This window comes from Thamnophis sirtalis, unplaced genomic scaffold (assembly GCF_051295495.1).
Source record: "Thamnophis sirtalis isolate CommonGarterSnake01/CBP01778 unplaced genomic scaffold, rThaSir2_p1.2 scaffold_2, whole genome shotgun sequence".
Taxonomy (NCBI): Eukaryota; Metazoa; Chordata; class Lepidosauria; order Squamata; family Natricidae; genus Thamnophis; species Thamnophis sirtalis.
The window spans coordinates 105074677-105090322 of NW_028261382.1; the positions used below are offsets into that span (position 1 = coordinate 105074677).

The 15646-nt window shown below is 43.0% G+C and overlaps 1 protein-coding gene across 1 annotated transcript in view; it reads left to right on the top strand.

The window, feature by feature from the left end:
- The window catches only part of AGO2 (argonaute RISC catalytic component 2), a 45653-nt gene extending 31523 nt beyond the window's left edge, over positions 1-14130 (top strand). The window contains exons 11-19 of the mRNA XM_087706652.1: positions 143-276; positions 2314-2498; positions 3900-4059; positions 4835-4925; positions 7088-7282; positions 8766-8900; positions 9881-9982; positions 12119-12318; positions 13889-14130. Of these exons, the coding sequence (XP_087562778.1) occupies positions 143-276; positions 2314-2498; positions 3900-4059; positions 4835-4925; positions 7088-7282; positions 8766-8900; positions 9881-9982; positions 12119-12318; positions 13889-13997 (1311 nt within the window). The 3' untranslated portion in view covers positions 13998-14130. The remainder of the gene's footprint in view (positions 1-142; positions 277-2313; positions 2499-3899; positions 4060-4834; positions 4926-7087; positions 7283-8765; positions 8901-9880; positions 9983-12118; positions 12319-13888) is intronic.
- Positions 14131-15646: the final 1516 nt, after the last annotated feature.

Below are 15646 nucleotides of genomic sequence, written 5' to 3' on the forward strand. Positions count from 1 at the left end.
TAGCATCCAGGGGATTTGACATCAAAAGACAGACGTGTTTTGAAATTGCTGCACTGTAGAGTTTTGTCTTGGGGGTTTTTTTTGTTTTTTTTTTGGCTCTGGGAAATCATTCAACTTATTTTTTTCCCCCATCTCTCTCTAGAACAAAGCAATTGCGACCCCAGTGCAGGGGGTCTGGGATATGAGGAACAAACAGTTTCATACTGGAATTGAAATCAAGGTCTGGGCCATTGCGTGTTTCGCTCCCCAACGCCAGTGCACTGAAGTCCATCTTAAGTGAGTCTGTAGTTGAGTGGCTTCTTGTTCACGTCTTTTTCCCTTGTCCTGCTGTGGTCACCCGGTGTTTTCTCTGCATCCCTTTGCAATAAATACAATATTTAGAGTAGAATTGGACCTTGGAGGTCTTCTTGTTCAACCCCCAGCTTAGGTAGAAAACCCTACACTACTTCAGACAAAGGGTTATCCAACCTCTTCTTAAAAACTTCCAGTGTTGGAGCATTCACAACTTCTGGAGGCAAGTCATTCCACTGATTAATTGATCTAACTGTCAGGAAATTTCTCCTTAGTTCTAAATTGCTTCTCTCCTTGGTTAGATTCCACCCATTGCTTCTTGTCCTGCCCTCAGGTGCTTTTGGAGAATTTGCCCCAAAAGTGCTGCTTTTTTCAAGAGGCAACTGGACCTTCTGCTTTTCTTGAAGATGTTTTTCGCTTCTCATCCAAGAAGCTTCTTCAGCTCTGAATCCCAAAGTACACAGCTAAATATCTATGGAGATACTCAATCCACCAGGTCATGGTTGTCCCCAAAGTGCTTTTTTCCCCCAAGAGGCAACTGGACTTTGTGGTTTTTCTTTGAAGATGTTTTGCTTTTCATTCAAGAAGCTTCTTCAGCTCTTTGTGTTAAGTACCTTTGGGACAACCATGACCTGCATGACTGAGAATCTCCATAGACCAGTGTTTCTCAACCTTGGCAACTTGAAGATGTCCGGACTTCAACTCCCAGAATTCCCCAGCCAGCGAATGCTGGCTGGGGAATTCTGGGAGTTGAAGTCCGGACATCTTCAAGTTGCCAAGGTTGAGAAACACTGCCATAGACAACCACAGCATTTCTTTTCAAATTACAGGTAATCCTTGATTTATGGTTGTAATTGTATTGGCCATTAAGCGGGTCATCACAGACTTGACTCTACGACCTGTTTTGTAGCAATAGTTAAATGAATGTAGCAGTCGTAAAATGAATGGAGTTGTTGTTAAGTGAACACATTATGTGCAATGGGTGTTTTTTCTCCTGGGAACAGGAAGTGATCACTAGTTTCTGGAAGAAACATAAAATCGCAATCATATGACCACAGGACATTTGAAACAGCTATAAATTCTGGCTGATTGCCAAGCATCCCAATCGGGTGACCACATGACAGGGCTCCAGTTATTAGAACTTCAAATCCGGGTCATAAGGACCTTTTGGAGAGAATCTCTCAAATTTATTAATAATCTTTAACAAGTACTTACAAATTATGGCAGGATTAGTTTTGGGATAGTGATTATACTCTGGGAGAATTACGTCATGAGTGTGACATTAGAATTTTAGACATGGTTTTATGCATTTAAAGGGATGCGGTGGCTCAGTAGCTAAGATGCTGAGCTTATCGATCAGAAAGGTCAGCAGTTTGGCGGTTGGAATCCCTAGTGCTGCGTAACGGAGTGAGCTCCCATCACTTGTCCCAGCTTCTGCCAGCCTAGCATTTTGAAAGCATGTAAAAGTGCAAGTAGAAAAATAGGAACCACCTTTGGTGGGAAGGTAACAGCATTCTGTGTGCCTTTGGTGTTTAGTCACATGACCACAGAGACGTCTTCACACAGCGCTGGCTCTTCAGCTTTGAAACGGAGATGAGCACTGCCCCCTAGAGTCAGGGACGACTACCATATATATGCAACTTTTACCTTTACCTTATGCATTCAGTTTAATGCGCTACATTTTTGTTCTGTGATGTTGAATTTTCCATGTTGTTCTGATCATTATTGAAGAAATCATTTTTCCTTTTAAAGTCTTAAGTAGGCAAGTAGACTTGCAAAGTTTGAAGGGGCTGTTTCAAGTTTCCTGGCCTAATATAATTTTGGAAGGAAAGGATTAAAGGGAGAATCTTATAGTTATGGATGCAACGGGTTCTACTCTCGCTTAGAAGGATCGGCATAAATGGGTTCTGGAATCGGGCATCCACAATGGTAGAGCGTAGAATGTGATGTCTTGTTACATGGCTACGTAAAACTTTGGTTCCTGCCCTTAAAATGTGTTGTTGCTTCTTTCTAATGTACCAGAACCTTCACTGAACAATTGAGGAAAATTTCCAGAGATGCAGGAATGCCCATCCAAGGTCAACCTTGCTTCTGTAAATACGCCCAGGGAGCAGACAGCGTGGAGCCAATGTTCCGTCACCTGAAGAACACCTATTCTGGATTGCAGCTTGTGGTTGTCATTCTACCTGGGAAAACTCCTGTTTATGGTCAGTTTAAGAGACCTACATGCCTCTGTCACCTTTTGCCTTACTATAAATCAACCTTGACCACTGGGAGATGTGTGGACTTCAACTCCCAGAATTCCACAGCTGGCTATGCCAGCTGTGGAATTCTGGGAGTTGAAGTCCACACATCTTCCAGTAGTCAAGGTTGAAAAACACTGCTGTGAATATGTGATTTTTCACTGTGATCCTCAAGGCACTTTCTTGAGATGGTTCTCTTTGTTTGCTGCCTCTGTATTTCAGTTATGAATTACTTTTCTACATTAACCTTGGAAACGTCTGATCTACAACGCTCATCAACTATAACTCAATGCAGGTTTGATAGCTTAGTGTGATAGTTTCTTCTAAAATATCACAAGAAGAAAAATTTATACATGGAGTATCGAAACGTATCTTCCTGTACAGTCTTTTCCTCAAAAACAGAAGGCTGCATGTGAGAATGCCAGAATTCTGTCTGTTTTAGAAGATAGTTGGATTGTAAAGAAGTGATTGAAGGGTGTCATTATGATATATATCTTGATCGGCAGCTGTTATATCATAAATTCTTAGTGGTGGAAGATTAAATTTTACCCTTAATTTAGAACGTATCTGCCTCCCATCGACAACAGACAGCGAGATATTTTTTTTAAAGTTATATAGAAAAGCATTTATTGTATTGCAGATATACTGTGCTTCAGTTAATTTTCAAAGTAATTCATACAAAAGAGGATATAGATCAAGATGTACAAACAAAATACTAATTACAAGATTTATAAAATGGCAAGAACCCAAAGTCTTAAAACTGCCTTAGAAATGTCAATCACATGACAATAATAATTATTTTTTACACTGATTGTATTTGTTTTATATGGCTTTCCATTTCAAACAAATAACTCTGAGTGAGTGGCTAATTAAGAACATGTCTTGTTAAAAAAGAAGTTTTTTTTGGGGGGGGTGGGACTTGGCAAAAAAATACCCCAATCAAGGAACTACCAACTCAGACAGACAAACTAACAGTAAGCAACAGGCCAATAAAGCGACCACCAAGTCCACTTCTACCCACCCTGACACTGCAAGCCACTAGTAAATAAAAAGAGCCCTAAATGCTGATGATGTAACCTAGATTGGTAATAAAATATCTGCAAGAAAACAGTCACACTCAGTGACTACCAATGACCCTTCATTTCAACCCCGAGCCACAAATATTCTCTTCTATAGAAAGATACGTAGGTGTCATATGGCCCATGGCCTTCTCCTTGATCGTCCCCTGCTTTATCTCAGAGGGGCATTATGAGAAGATGCTCTGACAAAGAGATTATAGTTGGGGTTGAGCAGTCTTAAGTCGTTATCAGAGCCATCACCTTGATCTGTTTAACAGCATCTCTTTTCATTTCTCTGACTCGGCAGCCGAAGTGAAGCGGGTCGGTGATACGGTGTTGGGAATGGCCACGCAGTGTGTACAGATGAAAAATGTGCAAAGGACTACCCCACAGACACTTTCTAACTTGTGCTTAAAGATCAATGTCAAACTAGGAGGAGTTAATAACATTTTATTGCCACAAGGAAGGTAAGGATTTTCAGGGTATGAGTAAGTACCCCACTGGTCTTGTGCTGGTGACGTTGGTTGAACAATTGGTCTAGGTACCCCATTTGCAGTTAATGTGAGATATTTTTTTTATTAAAAAAATCCAAACAAATCATTCTTTTCAACATGGGGTAATTTTATCTTGCAGCATTTCTTTTTAAAAAAAAATAGCTTGGTTTTTGTGGTTAGATCTTAATTAATGCCTTATTACAAGGCAGAATCCCAAACTTTTGAATTGTGTTTTGAAGGATCAAGCTGGAAGTTGTGAAGGCCTCTTGTTTATGTTGCAACCTTCCAGTTGTGACTAGTTTTGTGGCTGAAGGAGGGGGAAGGCAAAATAATGGCTTCCAGGCCGGACAACCAGCTGTTGAGAACCACAGGAAGGCTACCCATTTCTGCTCCTGTTTATAAGCTCTTTCAGTCCATGCGGTTGGCCATTTGAATTCTGGAATTTCTGAGTCCAGTCTGATCCTGCTGGGCACATCTGGCCTTCTTCTATTGAGAAGATACATTATCTGATCACTTTGCACAGAAGGGCCGAGCAGGAAGTGCCACAGCTGCCTCTAAGCCTTTGAAACTCAAGTCCAAGGTAGAGAGATGGTGCCCAAGGCCCTTTGACTGTCATCAGATGGAAACATGTGCTGGCAAACACAAGTTGTATTACGGGTGTTGCGTAGTTTGCTAGAGAACATGCAAAGGTAAGCTTGCCTCCTTGATTGCGTTGCGTAAATATTTGCTATGTTCTCTCTTCTATTAGGCCTCCGGTATTTCAGCAGCCTGTCATTTTCCTTGGTGCAGACGTCACTCACCCACCAGCTGGAGATGGGAAGAAGCCATCTATTGCTGCTGTGAGTAAACCAGGCATCCTTCACATTCTATATAATTAAAATTGAAAATCCGATATGGCATTAATATTGCACTATACAGTAGAATTCAATATTGTTACTGCCCTGGGATAGAAGCTGTTTTTCAGCCTATTTGTCCATGTTTTTATTGTCCTGTACCGTCTGCCAGATGGTAATAGTTCAAAAAAAGGATGCCCAGGATGAGATTCAGTTTCAGTTTTGGTTTATTTGTATGCCGCCCTTCTCCAGGAGGGACTCAGGGCGGCGAACAACTCAAAGGGGAAAGGGAACATAAACAACAGTACACATAATTAAAATACACGAAAATCACACAGCCATACCAGTCGAGAGGGGAGGGGAACTCATCAACCCCAGGCATGCCGGCACAGCCAGGTTTTGACGGCTTTCCGGAAGGCCTGGAGAGAGGTGAGGGTCCGGATCTCAGCGGGGAGTTCATTCCAAAGGGCCGGAGCTGCTACAGAGAAGGCCCTCCCCCGGGTAGTAGCCAGATGGCATTGGCTGGTGGACGGAACCCGGAGGAGGCCGACCCCGTGAGATCTAACGGGTCTATGGGAGGTAATTGGCAGCAGGCGGTCTCTCAAGTACCCAGGTCCAATACCATGAAGGGCTTTATAAGTTACGACTAGCACTTTGAAGCGTATCCGGAGACCGATCGGTAGCCATGCAGCTCGCGGAGGATAGGTGTAACGTGGGTGTACCGAGGTGCACCCACAATCGCTCGCGCGGCTGCATTCTGGACGAGTTGAAGTCTCCGAATACTCTTCAAAGGCTGCCCCATGTAGAGCGCATTGCAGTAGTGAGATGGATCTTTAAGAATGTTTTGAACTTTCTTAACGTATCAGGAGCTATAAAGCTCTTCCAAAGAGGGGAGAGGGCAACCCATGATCCTCTGGGCAATGACGTTGACCCTCTGGAGTGCTGTCCTATCTGCCACTGTGCATTTGGCAAATCATACACAGGGGCAGTGAGTTAAAATACTCTCTATGGTGCAGCGGTAGAAGGTCACCAGCAGTTTCTCATTCGATTTCCTGAGAAGTCTCAGGTACTATAATCTCACCTGCTTTCTCTTTTTTCTTTGTTAACTTTTATTTAAAACATTAACATACAAACTCCAGAAAGGAAAAGAAAAAACAAAACAAAAATTCAAACATTAAAAAAAATGGATGTTATAAACACCCAAAGGACAAAAACATGTATATTATCCTCCCCTAGTCGAATACTGCTGGATATATTGCAACGTTAGTTTTGCCTGCATTTTCATTAAGATATTTGTGTTTTATCTGACATTATTTTTCCTACTTATCCATCATTTGTTCCCCCATCCCTTGTCCAAAATATTTCTGAAGAAGTCTTCTCTTGAAATTGCCTTAAAAGCACTTCTTAATTCTTTAGAATTGCCACTTCCCAAGCAATAGGCTGTTGTGGCCTGCCAACAGCCAGCAGAGCTGGCAGCAGATTCGGAGAGTGAGGAGGTTGGGGAGGAACATGGGCCAGTCCTGGAGTCTGGGGAAGGCTCTGATGAGGGCTCTGCATCGGAGGCAGAGATGAGCTGTCTGACAGTTATCAGCTGCCTTTGGAGTCAAACATCTGTGGGGCAGAAGAACAGCTGGAGCCTGTTCCCAGTGTGTGCAGGCACAGAGTTGCCAGACAAAAGGACAGCTGAGCAAGGGCCGACTTGGGAGTAAGGCCACAGGTGGATGATGAATGGCCCCTCCCAGAGGAAATAAAAGAGGAGCGAAAGGGGAGTTTGCAGAAGTTTGCACAATTAGTTCGCTTCATTGGTTCTTGACTTTCTGAGACTCCTTGTCAAGTTTTCAAGATATCAGCCTGGCAGCTCTCCAAGCCAGATAAGGTCTGTGACTGTAAATTGAAAGACTTTGCTAGATGTGAATGAGTAGAATTCACATTAAATTAATAAAAGGGGTATTTGTCGGGACCAGGAGTTTGCTTCATGCTCTTGGGAAGCCTAGGCCAGACACAGGCTGGCTGGGAATTCTGAACTTATAAGCCACTTCACCTGTTGAACTACTACAGGCTTTATTTCGGTTGCAAAAAAGGAGGAACATTACTTAAAGTTGCTGAATGCTAAATTCCATGGTCCGCTTCTTTTTTTAACGAAAAAACATCCTTGCTTTCTTCCCCAGGTTGTAGGCAGCATGGATGCCCATCCGAACCGCTACTGTGCCACTGTGAGGGTCCAGCAGCACCGCCAAGAAATAATTCAAGACTTGGCTGCCATGGTTAGGGAGCTGCTGATCCAGTTTTACAAATCAACTCGATTCAAGCCAACGCGGATAATTTTCTATAGAGACGGTGTTTCCGAGGGGCAGTTTCAACAGGTTCTGTTCTTGCTTTCCTTTTCTTGGACTTAGACTAACTTTATTGTCCCTTTGAATGTACACTAATCAGCATACATTAAAATGAAATTTTGTTGCATACAGCACCACCTCCAATCAGTGATGGGATTAAGCCCGTTCGCACCTCTTCGGGAGAACCGGTCGTTAAGTTTATGAGCGGTTTGGTGAACTGGTTGTTGGAAGAAATCATTAGGGCAGAGAACCGGTTGTTAAATTATTTGAATCCCACTACATAAACATGACAAAATACTGTAAATAAATAAATGCAGAATTATGTATATACCCATATATATTATATGACACAGAGAAACAACACAGTCTAGTTCGGATGTATACATGTACATGGCGAGAAAAATGAATCTTGCGAGTTTATCAGATGGATGGCATAGGGAACAAAGCTGTTACAGAATCTGGTAGCAATAGCAATAGCAGTTAGACTTATCTACCGCTTCATAGGGTTTTCAGCCCTCTCTAAGCAGTTTACAGAGTCAGCATATCGCCCCCACAGTCTGGGTCCTCATTTCACCCACCTCGGAAGGATGGAAGGCTGAATCAACCTTGAGCCGGTGAGATTTGAACCGCCGAACTGCAGATTGCAGTCAGCTGAAGTGGCCTGCAGTACTGCACTCTAAACACTGTGCCACCTCGGCTCCTTTAGGACTGTTAGGACTACCATAAAGTGGGTGTGTGGGGTCTCTAACAGTGCTTTGAGCTCTAAGCACACAGTGCTTATAAGCAGCATCCTGAATAACGGGAAGGGAGCTTCCTATAATCTCTGCTGTCCTCACTGCTCTCTGTATGGGCTTTCTATCTGAGGCACTGCTGCCACCAAACCAAACAGGGATGCAGTTTGTGCCTCGTGCCTCTGTAAAAAGTGGCCAGGATATCAGGAGAAAGATGTGCTCTCCTCATCTGACGCAGGAAATGCAGACGCTGGTTTGCCCACTTCACTCATAACGGGCCAAGACTCACTTAACAAATGTTTCACTTAGCCACAGACATTTTGGGCTCCAATGTTGTCGTAAGTCGAGTACTACCTGTGCCTTAAAAAAAAGTTGGCTCCTTGTAAATGCAGGAGCATTTCTGGTTTGAGTTTGACCTAGAGCCTCCCTCCTCTAAACTATCTGAATTCAGTGCTGTCTAAACCAGATCTTCACAATGAATGACTGCAGGGTTGTGATAATAAGATTGTGTTTTGCTCAGCAGAGTAGCATGTCTGGACGCATATACACTTTTATTATTGCAGTGTCTTTTTAATCCCAGATCTTGCCAGTTTAATCTCATTAAGTCAAGAATGTGGCTCTGGCTCTGGTATTTTTGCGTTGCTTGAGATCACCTGTTTTGCTGCAGGTGATGAAGAATACCTGAAGGAAAATCCAAATAAATAAACAAGGTGGGAGGAGTTTTCTGATTGGTAAGGTTTCAAACGATCTTTTCCCTCTCCCTCCTGTTTTTCTTGGCGCAGGTTCTTCATCATGAATTGCTGGCTATCCGAGAAGCCTGCATTAAGCTAGAAAAAGATTACCAGCCAGGGATTACCTTCATTGTGGTGCAGAAGAGGCATCACACCAGACTGTTTTGCACCGACAAAAATGAAAGAGTAAGTATTGCATATTTTGGGGGGAGGGAAGAGAAATTGACAAGTGATGAAATTAGAAATCTCTAAGTTGCCAACATGCCCTATACAAGGGGTCCTCAACCTTTTGGACCTGAGGGACCACTAGATTCATAATTTTACATCCCGCGGACCACTAATATGATCTGCCTAATGACTGTCTGAGTGGGCGTAGCTAGGTGATCATGTGACTGGGTGTGTGTGGCCAACTTGATGTCACTCACGTCAAGGGCCTCGCCAGCCTCTACTCACCCCTCCCTTCCCAGCCACTACTCGCCTGCCCACCCATACTCCTTAGGGCCCCAACAGGAAGCAGTTGTTGGAACCAAGCAGTCACCACGAGAAAGAGTTGGCAAAACAGCTCAGTGCAAATTGGATCTGACTGAGGAGGAGGTTCAGCAGAAGCACCTCACTGAGGACTAGGAGCATAGGCTTTCCAAGCAGAGGGAAGACCTGCGGGAATGCAATGCCAGGTACCGGCACCTGGGGGCTCAGTGGGCTGAGATGGTCAGCCAGTTCCAGGCCATATTGCAGTCCCACTGAAACAAGGCCCTCCGGCTCTTCGCCATCAGCGGCATTTCCCTGTAGCCTTTGCCCAAAGCCTCTCACCAGGAGGCTGAAGCAGACCCCAAGTTGGAATTTCTACCTCCTCCTGACCCACATAAAAAGACCCCGAAGGGGGAGACTCTCTGCAGCAACACAAGCATTCATTGCACGTATCCGTCCTAGGGGTCGTAGTTTGAGGACCCCTGATTTAGTGCAATATAAAAAATGCAAATAATTTTTCTCCAGACCACCAACATTTTGTTGCGGACCCCCAGTGGTGACCATGGACCCCCAGTTGGTGACCGCTGCTCTATACTACTGTGACCTCAAAATTTGGCAAATGAAACAACTTTTTGACTTCATTCTTTTTTTTAGTGTCAGAATGTCAATTCTTGCATCCTTTGGTTATATTTCCACAGGTTGGGAAAAGTGGAAACATTCCGGCAGGCACCACTGTGGACACAAAAATCACCCACCCTTCGGAGTTTGACTTCTACCTGTGTAGTCATGCTGGTATTCAGGTATCTTCTGGATGCACACAACATGCATACACACACACAGGGGTGTCATCAGATCTCTGGGTCAGGTCCTTTTCAGCTGCATGTGCGTGTAGTTGAACGTGTTCCACTTCTCTAGCTTTTAGTGTAAATGACACTTATTTTCAGTCCCTTCTGTGTAGCATGAAAGGAGAGAAAGGGTTCCCTTAGACAAGAGAACAGGAAATAATTTCCTCCCCACTCAACAAGTTTTCAGGAATTTGAGATAACAATAAATAAAGAGACAGAGAAGTAGAAAGTTTTATATTGCAAATACTTTGATCATACTATATATACATTCCGAAAGAGTACATGCCCTTTGCTCTGTTTGCAGCTCTGTCTTTCTTTCTTTCTTTCTTTCTTTCTTTCTTTCTTTCTTTCTTTCTTTCTTTCTTTCTTTCTTTCCTTCTCTTTCTTTCCCTTCCTTTCCCTTCCCTTCCCTCCTTTCCTTTCCTTTCCTTTCCTGCTACCTACCTACCTACCCACCCACCCACCCACCCACCCACCCACCCACCTACCTACCTACCTACCTACCTACCTACCTATGATCTTGCCATAAACAACTCAAAGCAGTGAACCTATCTTAATGCTCCTTCCTCCTCCTATTTCTCCCACAACAACCCTGTGAGGTTGGCTGGATTGAAAGAGAATGTTTGGCTCAAAGTCACCCATTCGGCTTTCATGCCTAAGGCGGGACTAGAACTCACCTTCTCCTGCTTTCTAACTTGGTGGCTTAACCATTAGACCAAAGTAGAATGCATTTCATTGATAAATGTATACCAAAGTATCAACTTCAGTCTGAGCAAACAAGTTATTATTGTCTTTGCAGTCGCTACTTTTCAGATCCTATGAATTTACCCTCCACCTTCCATGTTGATGCTATCCCATGCTTACCTCTGACGTCAATAATAAATGAGGCAGAAAGTTATATTGTGATTCTCATGTACAGCTGCTCCACACGGGGTGATTTCAAATATAGCCATAGCACTTAGACTTATATGCTGCTCCATGGTGCTTTCCAGCCCTCTCTAAGCTGTTTAGAGTCAGCGCCTTGCCCCAAACAATCTGGGTCCTCATTTTACCCACCTATTTATAGACTGGATCTATAGAGAGTCTCGGTCCTCCAGGTCATGGTTGTCCGAAAGGTGCTTTTTCAGGGGGCAACTGGACTTTCTTGTTTTTTGCTTTTGAAGACGTTTTGCTTCTCATCCAAGAAGCTTCTTCCGCTCTGGGAGGATGGTGGGGAATGGAAGGATTGATGTTCCTTGCAGACAGCTGGTCATTTGCATCCTTTTAGACGGTCGTTGAGACACTTGGAGGTTCATCTACCTTTAAAGCCCTACATGGTATCAGACCTGGGTACTTGAGAGACCGCCTCCTGCCAATTACCTCCCAAAGACCTATCAGATTCCACAGACTAGGCCTCCTCTGAATTCCATTTGCTGGCCAGTGTCGACTGGCAACTCCCCGGGGGAGGACCTTCTCTGTGGCTGCTTCGGCCCTCTGGAACGATCTCCCCATTGATATCCGGACCCTCACCACCGTTCCGGCTTTCCGCAAAGCACTTAAGACCTGGCTGTTCCGGCAGGCCTGGGGCTGTTGAATTTTCCACCCCATCCGAGGTTATGACTGTTGTGGTTTTTTAAATGTGTTTGTCTTTTTATTTTTATTCTGTACCCCCCTCCCTTTTTGATTGTTAGCCGCCCTGAGTCTCTCGGGAATAGGGTGGCATACAAACTGAATCAATCAATCAATCAATCAATCAATCAATCAATCAATCAATCTATGTTTCTAGGGTCACCTGAATAGTGCTCCTGGTTCCTGTAGTCTGAAATCCCCCCCACCCCCTACCCCCAGTATCTTGCCAGAGCTGAAGAAGCTTCTTGGATGAGAAGCAAAATGTCTTCAAAGAAAAAACAGGAAAGCCCAGTTGCACCTTTGGGTATAGACTGGATCCTTTGATTTTCCAGGACGTCACAGCACTTGTTGGTTACTTTGTCATTTCTTCAAAATAGAAATGCTTCTTCTGGGCAATTTTGGGAAGTCCGGAGTGCCAAAAGGCAGGTGACCGATGGAGAGATGGAGACCTTTCCTTAACCTTGTTTGTGCTCCATTTCCCAGGGCACAAGCAGACCGTCTCATTACCATGTTCTCTGGGATGACAATCGCTTCTCTTCAGACGAACTCCAGATCCTCACTTACCAACTGTGTCATACTTACGTCCGGTGTACTCGATCTGTTTCCATCCCTGCGCCAGCCTACTATGCACACCTGGTGGCCTTCAGAGCCAGGTATCATTTGGTGGATAAAGAGCATGACAGGTGAATAATACAGCTGGGATTGAGGGGTACGGAGGGATAATTACAGTCATTTTTTCCAGGGAACGCTTAAAAAGTGACTTATGACCAGTTTTTCACTCTTATGACCGTTGCAGCGTCCCCGTAGTCACATGGTCAAAATTCAGTCACTTGGCAACCGGCTCATATTTATGACAGTTGCAGTGTCCCGGGGTCACGTGATCCCATCTTGTGACCCTCTTGTAAGCCAAGTCAATGGGAAGCCAGAATCACTTAATAACCGTGTTACTAACTTACCGGCGGCAGTGATTCATTTAACGACTGTGGCAGGAAAAATCGCAAAATGGGGCAAAATGCACCTAAGAACTGTCTTGCTTAGCAATGGAAATTTTGACCTCCATTGTGGTCATATGTTGAGGACTCTGTAGCCATCTAAAAGGAAGTCTAACTATGAGGCTGAACGACTCATTCTGGGAAGAAGCAACTCAAATTCAGAGCTCCTTTTCTGTCCAGGCAGAGTGCAAAAATAAAGAAAACAGAACTGGTTGCCTCCAGAGTTTTTCTTTTTAATGTTTTAATGGGGTTTTATAGCTCTAAAATGTTTATTAATTTCTAGTTGGGAGCCGCCCAGAGTTAGTTGAAAGATAGATGGCTATATAAATGCTTTAAATAAACTAACATAAGATAAAATACAGGTAGTCCACAACTTGACAACAGTTCACTTAATGTCCGTCCCAAGTTACATCGGCACAGAAAAAAGTGACTGATGACCATTTTTCACACTTACGACCATTGCAGTATCTCCGTGGTCACATGATCAAAATTGTGGTCGTAAGCCAAGGACTAGCTGCAAAATAATGAAATAAAAATACAACGGTCTTTGCTGAAAAAAAGGGAGACCAATTTTTTGGTTCTCCCCAAATAAATCTGCATCAAATTGTATAATATTAACGACAGCCTAAAATGTTTAACATGTAACCGTGCTCCAATCCCATATTTTTGAATACATGGATTTCAGTCTTGGTATCCCAAAGGTTCTTTTTTTTTCAGGAAGCAATTGAACTTTCTGGTTTTTCTTTGAAGATGTTTTGCTTCTCTTCCGAGAAGCTTCTTCAGCTCTCACTGGATGTTGGAGAATGGAAGGATTTATACTCCTTGCAGACAGATGGTCATTTGCATCCTTTTTTAGAGTCGTTGAGGCCATCTGGAGCTTTATCTGTGTTGTCAACTGTCCCCTGAGTTGTGCAAATGAGCGTGGGGCCTCCTTGGAACTGTTTCACACTCATTTGCACTATTCAGGTGACCCTGAGGACACAGACAAATCTCCAAGCGGTCTCAACGGCGCTCAAAAAGGTTTGCAAATGGCCAATATAAATCCTTCCATTTTCCATCATCCAGTCAGAGCTGAAGAAGCTTCTTGGATGAGAAGTGAAACATCTTTGAAGAAAAACCAGAAAGTCCAGTTGCCTCTTGAAAAAGCACCTTTGGGACAACCGTGATCTGGATGGTGGAGAATTTCCACAGACATTTCAGTCTTGGGTTTAAACCTACGTTGTTGTTGTTGTTTTTTCTCCCCCCGCCCCTCGCCCACCAGCGCCGAAGGGAGCCACACTTCCGGGCAGAGCAACGGCCGCGATCACCAAGCTCTCGCGAAAGCTGTCCAGGTCCACCAAGATACTTTGCGCACCATGTACTTTGCTTGACATCTGGCCGTGTTGAGGAACTCAGTTCTTCTGAGTTGGATTCACAAGAGACCAGCTGCACTTAGACCAACAGTTGCCCGAGCTACCGCGAACAGCCAGCAAAGGAGTGATGCATCTTTATTTTTAAATATTCGGGGGTGGGGGAGGGAGGAGGGGGATGGTGATGATGATGATGATTGTGATTCTATTTGCAAGAAAGCTTTTCATCCAGAATTTCAGACTTGAGTGTACAAAATATATATATATATATTGCACAGCTTTTAAGACATGTGGATATGCCAAAATCAAAAAAAAAAAAGCTGCTTGTCGGGAGAAATGAAACAAACAAACAAGCAAAATTGAAAACCCACGTTTTCTAATTAACTAGAGCTGTGATCTCAGGGCTAAAAACAACACTTCTCATTTTAGTTAACGGCTTTTTCAGATGCTCTTATTTGTAATAATCTGAAGAAATACCCAATTAAGATCCGATTGAACGGGCCTGGGAGGGAGATGAATTTGCTTTTATTCCTTAAAAACAAACAAAGACAAAAACAAAAAGCACTCGTTAGGATGCCAGTGAAGTCTTTGATCATTCTGGATGCATTTGTAAAGTGATTTTGTACCGAGATGCAGAAAGAGTGAGCGAAACCTTTGCTGTCTTATTGATATAAGTCTGTGAAGGTCTATGGGCAAAAAATATATATGTATTTTTGACGTTAATTCTTGAATGTCTTTCATTGTGCTGTTTAAAATTTTTTGTAGGATGAGTTACGGAATTATTTCAGTTACAAAAAAAAAAGAAGAAGTTTTATCTATACTTTTTATTAGGTCCACTGAAAGATTAATGAAGTGTGCCACTTTTTTTAAAAAAAAAGTTTATTTTTTCTTAAAAAAATAATAATAATCCATTTTGATTACTAATCATGGAGTTTGTCCTCTAGGACTGTGACACTTAATTTTCCAAAGCTTTTCTAAAGAATACGGGTCTGTGGTGATACAGTACAATCTCTTTCACTGTTATGTTTGAATTAATGTAAAATTTATATGTGTTTCACAGTATTAACATGATAGTATAGATGCTATTTATATTTATTTACTAAAGAGTGCTCAACGTAGTTAAAAAGAACATATCACAAACTGAAGAATGCTTTGGAGTTTTAAAGTGGAGAGCTTTTATGTGGACGAGAGGGATTTGGGTTCGAATTCGCCGTAACTTTTTTGCCGGTTCCCTTGTTCATTTTAACGAGGTTTGTTTATTATATCTCCTTGAAGTGAACAAAGGGGAACTGGAGCTGATGTGTTTAAAAAAAAAAACCCAACAGGATTATGCAACTACCTTGTGTGGAAGAGGAAAGATATACTTGGTGTTTATATCATTTCCCACCCCTTGTATCTTGGAAGGATTTAGGGGAATTCAGGCTGTAGTTTAGACATCAAAAGGAAGTTTTGTGGTTCTTTCAAGCACATAAATTATTGTTGTTGTTTTTCTGTTGGATCACCTGAGTCACAGAAATGGAAGGAAGGAGATCTGTGTTTGGCTGTTCGCTCTGAAGAAGACAACTTCTCCAGAGGCCTGTGCTAGAAGTACAAGTTTCTCTTAACTGCACAAGATTGATCAGACCAAATATTCAAAGCTACCGTTGCACTGATGACCATGACAATAGGAA